The sequence below is a fragment of the Garra rufa genome, chromosome 1, assembly GCF_049309525.1.
Source record: "Garra rufa chromosome 1, GarRuf1.0, whole genome shotgun sequence".
Classification (NCBI taxonomy): Eukaryota; Metazoa; Chordata; class Actinopteri; order Cypriniformes; family Cyprinidae; genus Garra; species Garra rufa.
In genome coordinates this window covers 26,321,833-26,332,142 of record NC_133361.1, presented here as the reverse complement: position 1 = coordinate 26,332,142, position 10,310 = coordinate 26,321,833, and the positions used below count along the sequence as shown (strand labels likewise).

Here is a 10,310-nt window from a genome sequence, read left to right as displayed (position 1 = left end):
GAATGAATATCATCCTTAGTCCATTAAACATACAAGCCAGTTTAGAAGTTCATATAAAAGCAACTGGGGGCTAAAAACGAAATCTTCTTTTATTCCAAAACATGATAAACTAAGAAAAAAAAGTTTGAAGCAAATGTCAAGGCATTTAATTATAGTCAATCTGTACAAAACAAAACACTAAAGTACACAGGTAAATGTAAAGCTTTGAACTAGGTGAATAGCTAGTCTGCCATCTAGTGTCCATCTTTGCTCTTACTAAATTCAGGGACACAAAGCAAGAGTCAGACATTGAAGACTATTCAATATTCATCAGAAACTTCTATTACTGTCTACATAGAACATCAAGGGCAGATTATGCACTTGTACATCTAGTATGGATTTATATACTTGTTAATCCAAATGACTGGGTAGTATAAAAAGGATGTGTATTTTTGATATAGAAAAAAGTAGAAATGATAGATTAAAAAGAAAATGATGCATAACCGAAATGGTCCTATCAGATCATAGAGCTGTTCTGTGGAAACTCAGTGTCCTATGGGATTCATTACCGCACTGTAAACTAGGAGGAAACACTAGATATGGCTCCTTTTATCAGCTGTCTGACTGGAGATGAAGGGAGATTCTGAAATCCGGCCCTGGAAGCTGTGAGAAAAACAAACAAACAGACAAAACACAGTGTTTAATGCAAGAAAGTGGACTAAATAAAAATCAACTGGCACAATCAAGTCAGCTCCCATTAATCTGTATTGCATTTGATTTTACATAAGTAGTGATATTTTTCATGCATCACATGATTTGTTGCCGTTTAGCACTTGATTTTGTCAGTAAGAATTTTTTTCTGAAAGACTACATTTATTTAATCAAAAATACTGTAAAAAACTAATATTTTGAAATATTACAATATAAAATAATTTTCTATTTGAATACATTTTTAAATGTAATTTATTCCTATATGTACAGTAGTGAACATTTGAAGTGGATCACTGGCATTGTTTTGGTTTTGGGACAACTTTGATGAAAGGTTTTGATCCACTTCAAATGCTGACTACTATATATCTTGATTTGCAGATCAAGAAACACTTCTTACTATTATTATCAATGCCGAAAACAAAGGTATTAAGTTCATTTTTAAAAACACTTTTGGACTGTAGTATCTCACCTAGTCTGGCGCTGGTCTCCTTTAGCAGCAGCTGTGATTTCTCATGGAAAGACAGCAGCTCCCTCATTATACAACACTGTGAGTCCATCTGTGAAGAAAGACAACTGCACATGACAGCAGCTCTCAAAAGCAAAACTTACTTTTCTGATTTTTATTTCTTTTAACTTTATTTAGTGACATTATGTTGGAATATATTCAAAATGTGAAGAAAGAAAGACTGAGCACCATGAAATAAAACTAAATACATGGCATGACCAGTGTAGTCTGACTCACAAAATGAGACTTATGAGCCAGATCTCCCAAAACCCCCCAAAAACGGACAAAATTGAGCTCACTCACTGAATACAACAGACTGGAACAGTTCTTGACAAACAAAGTTTAATTTGTGTGTGTGTGTGTGTGTGTGTGTGTGTCTACATTGCAGGGTTAGAAATTAACAAGCGCTCATGGCAAAAATGGCACCAAAATGAACGAAAATGCCCCACTGATGCAAGGCAAAGGGGCAGAAAATGCCCCATGCACAATTAAACACTGTTATGGCTGTCACGATTAACATTAAATGTGAAAATGAATTTAAAAAAAAGGCTCCGATAATCGAATTAGGCACTGATTTGTGCAACGTTGAGCCTTAATAACTAAGTAAACGTGTTGTTTTCTGTATATATTGATATTAATAGTGATTATTGCAATATAAAGAGTAATAATGTTGTTATTAACAGTTTAAAATATTGCTTTAAGTAATATTGTAAAAATGCCCCTGAAAATCAATTCCAGGGGACAAATATTGCCCCTTAATGGAATAAATTCTGACCCTTACATTGTTAACACAACGTTGAAATATGCCACCAAAAAATAACGTTAGTTTGTTTAGAATATTTGTTATACATAGTGTATATACAGTATATATTATCCTGTAAATAAAAAAGATGCCCTAAGTGGCCATGATGACCTTATAAATAGGAAAACAACAACAACTGGAAATAAAATAAAACAGAAAAATAAAAACATGCCATTTTTTGCTTTATTATTTAATTGCATCAAATATAAATTAATTAGATAAAAATAAAAATTGTTCATTTAAATTCTACATTAAATCTAATATAGCTGAGTCAATGATGAGACGCCCCAAGAATATGCATGCCATTTAAGCATTTTTTGTGTTTTAACATGTCTTGCCTTTTTTATTTAAATGTAGCAAATATAAATTCATTAGATTAAAAAAAATAGTTAATTTGAATCATACATTAAATCTAATATAGTTGACTCAAATATGAGATGTCCCAAGAAAACAGAAATAAAAACGTGCCATTAAAGCATATTTTTTGTTTAACATGTCTTGCCTTTTTCATTTAAATGTAGCAAATATAAATTCATTTGATTAAAAAAAAGGTTAATTTAAATCCTACGTTAAATCGAATAAAGTTGACTCAAATATAAGACGTCCCAAGAAAATAAAAATGCCATTAAAGCATTTTTTTGTCTTTGTTTTAACATTTCTTGCCTTTTTTATTTAAACGCAGCAAATCTTAATTAATTTGATAATAAAAAAAGTTCATTTAAATCATACATTAAATCTAATATAGATGACTCAAATATGAGAAGTCCTATTTCGGTGTCTGCAAATTAAATGTAGAAAAGTGATTTTATTTACATAGAAAGCATATTAAATGCAAGAAAGGTGTTTATAATCTTTCAAACTTTTCTCCAAAAATTTCTCGGTTGAAATAATATTTCATCGTTATGTAAAAGTTAAGCAACACTTATTCTGACCTGAGCTTATTAAAATATACGAAAGAATAACTGATCATACTAAATATTATTATATTTTAAATGATTAAAAACCTCTTGTTTGGCAAAACCTTTGAAGCGTTTGATTAGATGACTTACTGTCACAATGAAAAACATTTTAGTGGGTGTCTTTGTAAATAAAAGTAAATGTATGACAGTCATAATTGTTTTTGCTCAGAATAGGGCACATGCAAGAAAAAGAAAGCATGCTGTATTAAACCTATTTTTTTAATGCTTGAAAAACCTGTTTTATCTTTGACCCAGTTATATTATAATACTACATTTACTTTTATATTTATCCCTTTGTAGTAAAAATGTTGGGCTCCTCTGGTATATAGTTGCCATAAAATGCTAAAGACAACATAACATTTATTAATACAAATGTGAAAATTCATAGCAAATGAAAACCGATAATATTTTCATTCCTTGGTGACGAGGCTAGTGAAAATGTTGGCAGAACTACTGGCCTGACTGATTTCTCCGGCTTTCTGGTCTGAATAGATACTGTATTTGAGTCCTGAAGTCTAAAGCATTATGGTCTTACCACTAGCTCCATGTTTCTGAGTAGTTTTTGCTGTCCCACGAGTACCGCCTTGTAGTCAGGTTTATTCAGAATGAGCTGACTCTGTGAAGACTTGGCAAAGCATGATGGGTCCAGTGGCATCCCTTTCTCTTCACCTCGCTCCACACATCTGCAACGACACAGAGATGTACAGCTAGCAACCAATTCAAACTGAATAAATCCGAACATCATTCTGTATCCATATGTGTGCTGGTGTATTTATGTAGTTGTGCTTACTTGTCTAGTTCGTCAGCTTTGCCTCTGTGTTTGTTCAATAGCGATTCCCATGACATACTTTCAGCCTGTAACCTTCATGAGTACATGAAGACCATTAACATGGCAAATGCAGTCATGAAATGAATTGGATTTGCACTGTAACGTCTTGTATGGATGTTAATGTTACCTGGTAATGTCCTCCTGAATGTGTGCACTGGTCATGTTAACAACAGGGTCACTGCATATACAGAGAGAGAGGAAATGTAATAAACTGGAGTGTGCTTCAAGATTGAAAGACTAATGATGAATGTAATCAACACAGAAAATCTGATGTTTACCTCTCAACAGTTGGAAGTGAATTCTGAGTTTCTCTTCTAATGTCTTTAGCCAAACTGTCCCACTCTTCATGCAAAGACTCAACTGGAAATGAATGGCATTCACATAAATACATAATTTAAACAGTGAATCATTTTATTATAAACAGAATTATATTTTGGATAAAATTCATTTTTCTACAGAGCCCTAATAGATGAGGTTTTACTGAAAATACAAAACATTTGGTTTGGGAATATAAAAATGTGTTGAAAATGACACCCAAAATTACACAATTAGTGTAAGCAAGATTTTTTACATTTTAGCCTGCATTTATGTGATCCAAAGTACAGCAAAAACAGTAGAATTTTGAAATATTTTTACTATGTAAAAAAACTGCTTTCTATTTGAATATATTTTAAAATGTAATTTATTCCTGTGATTAAAGCTACATTTTCAGCATCATCACTCCGGTCTTAAGTTTCACATGATCCTTCAGAAATCACTCTAATATGCTGATTTGCTGCTCAAGAAACTTTTTTAAAATTATCATCAATATTTAAACAGTTGAGTATATTTTTTTATTCTTTGTTAAATAGAAAGATACAACTTACAGCATTTACCTAAAATAAAAGCTTTTGTAACATTATACACTATACTATTCAAAAGCTTGGAGTCAGTATAATTTTTTGAATGATACTTTCATTTAGCAAGGATGTGTTAAATGTTCTATTTATCAAAGAAACCTGAAAAGAATCTGCTCAGCTGTTTTCAACATAATAATAATAATAATAATGTGTTTTTGAGCAGCAAATCAGAATATTAGAATGATTTCTGAACATGAATGTGACTGGAGTAATGATGCTTAAAATTTGGCTTTGAAATCACAGGAATAAATTACATTTTAAATATATTCAAATAGAAAAGTTATTTTAAATAGTAAAAATATTTCAGAATTGTGCTGTTTTTGCTGTACTTTGGATCAAATAAAAGCAGGCTTTTTGAGCAGAAGAGACTTTACAAATCTTACTGTTCTAAAACTTTTGACTGGTAGTGTTTTTTAATTTATTTTTTATTACGCACTCTGATCTGTGCTTATTAAACAATATATAAGAATACATGATCATACTGAACTATTATATTTTAAATTATTATTTAAAAAAAATCTTGCTGGGAAATGGGTAGGTTTGAAGGATAGTGGCAAAAATTGGTATATATTTTTAAAATGTAATTATTGTTTAGTTTTTTTTAAAGAAATGAATGCTTTTGGTCAGCAAGGATGCATTAAATTGACTGAAAGTGATATATTATATTTATAATATTACTAAAGATTTTCAATATTTTTGAATATTTTTTTAAATAAATATTTCTTTAAACTTTTGGTTCAAAGAAAAAAAAAGACATCACACTTTCCACAAAAACATTCAGCAGCACAACAGTTTTCAACATTGATAATATTAAGAAATGTTTCTTGAGCAGCAAATCAGCATGTTAGAATGATTTTGGAAGGATCATGTGACACTGAAGACTGAAGTAATGATGCTGAAAATTTAGCTTTGATCACAGGAATAAATTACATTTACAGCTATTTTAATTTGTAATAATATTTGACAATATTGCTGTTTTTATTGTATTTTTTTAATCAAATGCAGCCTTGGTGAGCATAGAAGGCCTTGACCAATCCCAAACTTTTGAACTGTGTAGCTTCTATCTTGCCACAAATATTCTTTATTTATTTCTATATTTCAATATAAAATACTGCTAAAAACTGATCTGTCCTTTGTGTTGAAGCTAGTGAAAATGTTGGCAGAACAAGTAAAAATGTAAACATCTGGCTTGACCAGGACACCCTGACTTACCTTGAGTCTGAAGTGTCTCTGCATCAACACCCGGAACAGTGTACAGACTATTTTTGGCCCTCGTCACTGTCCTCTATGTACAATCAGGAAAAAATAAATAGTTAGAATCAGGAGGAAAAAAGGCATGAAAGTGGATTCATGCTCACAGTGACAAAGCTGAATTTAATTTCCTTAATGATACGCATTTCAAAGACCTGCATAGCAGCTTTAATTAGCATCTCCAGCCTCTCATTATCAGGTAAAGACAGACTGATGGTTTCACACAGTGCTGAAAGACACAAAGAGAAGAGAAAATCAACACAATCATAAACAACTCCAGCAGGACGTCTGGTGAAAATGTCTCTGTTTCGGCAACTCACGCTGTGAGGAGCTGGAGAAGGCTGGCAGAGAGCGTCTGACCCTGGATGATCTCCTCCAAGATTTTCTCCGCGAGCGAGGGCTTCGTTCTGGTGCGGCTACAGTCACACTTTCCCTCATGCCATCCTCAACAGAGCTCATCTTCGAGTCCTCCGGCCGCTCCTCCTCTCCTAATTGCTGCGTTGTTGCAGGCGCAGGTGATGTGCAAGGGGATTTCTGAAGAGGACCTGAGATGTGGTTACTATCATGAGGCCGTTTGACTCCATGAGACGTTTCTGAGACCTAGTTCAGACAGACGAAATGGAAACACAACACAGCATTAGATACATATACAGTGCCTTGCAAAATTATTCATACCCCTTCATTTTTTTCCACATTTTGTTATGTTGCTGTCTTATGTTAAACTACTTTAAATGACTTTTTTCCCACATCAGTCTACACTCCCGTCTCCATAATGGCAAAGCAAAAAATAGGTTTTTAACATTTGTGAAAATTTATTAAAAATAAAAAACTGAAAAGATCCCGTTGCATAAGTATTCATACCCTTTTCTGGGAGACTCGAAATTTAGCTCAGGAGCATTCATATTGCTTCTAGATGTTACTACACTTCGAGTGGAGTTAAACTGTGGCAAATTCATTAGAATGAGTATGATTTAGAAAGGCACACACCTCTCAGAAAAGGTCTAACAGCTGAAAATGCATATCAGAGCAAAAACCAAGTCCTGAGGTCAAGATAACTGCCTGTAGAGCTCAGTGACAGACTTGCGTTAAGGCAATGATCGAGGGAAGAGTTCAGAAACAAATCTGCTGCATTGAAGGTTCACAGAAGCATTATCCATAATGGAAGACGATTGGAACAACTAGGACTCGAGAAAATGTCTGCCAGCCCCCATCCAAGCTGACAGAGTTTGAGAGGTGAAAAGGTGAGGCAAAGAATGGCAGATAATTGTCAAATGCAGATGTGCAAAGCTTGTCACATCATACCCAAAAAGACTTGAGGCTGTAAAGGTGCTTCAACTATGTACTGAAAACTTATGCAATGTACTAATTTCAGTGTTGTATTTTTCGCAGCAACATAACAAAATGTGAAAAAAATGAAGGGGTATGAATAATTTCGCACGGCACTGTACAGTGGTTGCCATTTTGGCGGCACTGAATGTAAACAATGCCACTGAACCAAACAAAACTCACATATTTTGCTGATTATTGCTGCTGAAAATGGTCCATTATTGTCATTTTTAGGGCTGTACTAAATTTGAAGTACTATAGACTGCCAAAAGTTATAACAAATCAAGGAGAAGAGTGCAAAAAACTGTCTGAGGAACAAAAGGCGTTTGTGGTTGGATTTTCAGGGCAAGAATCTTGACAAGATTTGTGTTTGTTCTTATCATTTCCGGGAGGCGAAATATTAGGCTAATATCTTAATTAATACTGCCTGTATGTACCTTTTCTGCCTATTAACTTTAGTTAGTCAAAATATCACACTCTTTCCTGCAAACTAAATCCTTCTCTATATGATTTAGCAGCTTCCACACATTTTTTCTGTGGTTTGGACAGCATAAATTAGCAGAACAACGTATTCAGTAGTACATTAATGGTGCAATCTATGCTGTTGTTTACATCTGAGTGTCGCCAATACGGCCGCACATCCTGGTAACCAAATTGTGACACAAGTGCAAACCCTTTATAACGATATTGGAAGCTGTAATAATGCATAATGACATTTTTAAAAGCATAACTAAGGAACAAGTCTGAAAATATAACAGGTACTAAGCATGATAATGATCTTAAAACATACACATTCAATATTTCCTAGTAATTTGTCAGTAATGTTTTTTGTTTATGTTTTTGAAAGTCTCTTTTGCTCACCAATACTGCATTTAATTGATCACAGTACAACACACAGTAAATATGTAATCTTGTGAAATATTAATACTATTTAAAATTACAGTTTTCTGTTTGAATGTATATTTAAAATGTAATTCACTCCTGAGATGAGTCAATGTCACATAATCCTTCAGAAATGATTTTAATATACTAACACATAAAAGTATTAAGTACTTTACTGAACCAAACGTCTAATTGTTAAAGGTAAATTTCATAAACAACCGAAAACAGAATTACCGTGGTATTGAAGTTGCTGGCATCACACCTGTGAGAGAGATTGAATGGTCATGTACATTACAACACAACACAGCGAACAACTAAATTCAATATACTGTAATGTGTTTTTAACAAGTTATGTGTATTTGTTCATTTGTTCAAGTCGTCGAGTTTACGTTAGCTGTTTGACAACATCAGCAGTGTTAAACGTTATTCTAAAAGCTGTGCTTTATTAAATAATTGTCACTACATGTTAATGGAGAAACATTTAGTACATATATTTCACATGTTGTAAATAATAAACACTCACAGTTCGGATCCTCCACTCCGAAACTCCGCCATTTTCTTTCAAAGATCGCGCGCAGTGTCAAATATGCCCCGCCCACTTTCATGTCGACCGCGATGGTTCTTGGGAATTGTAGTCATGTTACGTTAGCGTGAAATTACCTTAACAGTCTTTGGAAATTACCGAATTACACATGAAGATTCTGATGTTTTAGTTTTGACAAGTATTACGTTTGATAAATTATTAACCAATATAAAATGAACTTAACATGAAAAAATAATTCCTTAACAATGCAACGGGCGAAATGTACACTCATTTTTACACAAATTGCAGAGTCTACTGAATAAACCGCAACCCTTACAAGCTTGTTGCTTACGTTATTTTGAGGAAAATGGCACACAAAGATTTTATTTAATTTATGGGCAATAAAATTGTTTTGGAAACCAGTCTAGCTTGTTTCTACTTTTTCCAATAAATATATTATTATTAATACAATTTATATTACTAATAAATATAAAATGTCAGCCTGAATGGTAAAAAATGAACACACGTTTGTTTTATTTTCCCCCTCAAACTAGTATTGTTTCTTTTTGTTTCCCAGTTGTTTATAAAAAAGAATTATAGCAGAAATACTGGGAGAAATATCTTTCCACCATACAGTTGAGGTCAAGTTAAAATACACCTTGCAGAAACTGCAAAATGTTAATTATTTTACCAAAATAACAGGGATCAAACAAAATGCTTGTTTTTTTTATTTAGTACTCACCTGAATAAACCTCACTGTAAACTAATACTGACTGAATAAATATTTCACAAGATGTTTTTTTTCCCAAAATGTTTACATATAGTCCACAAGAGAAAATAAGTTGAATTTATAACAAATTATTATTTTTAAAAATTTATATGTACCATTGATTCTTAATAGTTTGTTCTTACCTTAATGATCCACAGCTGTGCGTGTTTTTTTGTTTTGTTTAGTGATAGTTGTTCATGAGTCCCTTGTTTGTCCTGAACAATTAAACTGCCTGCTGTTCTTCAGAAAATTCCTTCAGGTCTCACAAATTCTTTGTATTTGAACCCTTTCCAACAATGACTATGATTTTAAGATCCATCTTTTCACACTGAGGACAACTAAGGGACTCATATGCAACTATTACAGAAGGTTCAAATGCTCACGGATGCTCCAGAAGGAAAAACATTTGCTTATACATTAAGAGCAGAGAGATGTAAACTTTTAATCAGAAAGAAGGTGTGTACATTTTTCTTTTTTCGCCTAAATATCGTATTTTTTCCTTTTGTACTCCCTCAGAAGCTACAGAAGACACTTGCATGTTTCCCAGAAGACAAAAATGTACCCTGATCTTCAAATTCTAATATCTTATTCAGGTCAGTACTAAATAAAAAATAACATGAATTTTATATGATCCCTTATTTTGGTCAAATAATAAGCATTTTGCAAATTCTGTAAGGTGTATGTAATTAAAAAAAAAAAAAAAAAAATAGAAGTTTAGTATGATCTTTAAACTTGACAATCAACATTTCCTGAAAGTAAAGGCCTTTCTTTCACTGAACATTTTCTTTTGAAAAAAAAAAAAAAAATAATAATAATCTGGAGAAAAGCTTCAGGCTCTATTACCATATGCCTGTTGAAATGTTCATATAAAGAAA

At 32.7% G+C, this 10,310-nt stretch overlaps 1 protein-coding gene across 1 annotated transcript; it reads right to left on the bottom strand.

The window, feature by feature from the left end:
- Positions 1–42: 42 nt before the first annotated feature.
- Positions 43–8,493, bottom strand: dsn1 (DSN1 component of MIS12 kinetochore complex). The gene is made up of 10 exons (XM_073849525.1): positions 8,378–8,493; positions 6,256–6,535; positions 6,091–6,164; positions 5,897–5,969; positions 4,064–4,145; positions 3,913–3,963; positions 3,747–3,818; positions 3,492–3,639; positions 1,160–1,247; positions 43–642 (listed from the first exon to the last, which is right to left on the bottom strand). The coding sequence occupies exons 2-10, from the start codon at positions 6,392–6,394 to the stop codon at positions 560–562; spliced, it is 810 nt and encodes a 269-aa protein (XP_073705626.1). The 5' UTR covers positions 6,395–6,535; positions 8,378–8,493; the 3' UTR covers positions 43–559.
- Between the last annotated feature and the right edge of the window lie 1,817 nt (positions 8,494–10,310).

Bases quoted from the DNA above. Each gene is read 5' to 3' on its own strand.
- dsn1 (XM_073849525.1), bottom strand. From the start codon at position 6,394: ATGAGCTCTGTTGAGGATGGCATGAGGGAAAGTGTGACTGTAGCCGCA. The intron at 5,970-6,090 runs GTCTTTGAAATG...GATTGTACATAG, and splicing joins TAATTAAAGCTGCTATGCAG to AGGACAGTGACGAGGGCCAA. The intron at 3,640-3,746 runs GTAAGCACAACT...GTGTCGTTGCAG, and splicing joins AAAGCTGACGAACTAGACAA to ATGTGTGGAGCGAGGTGAAG.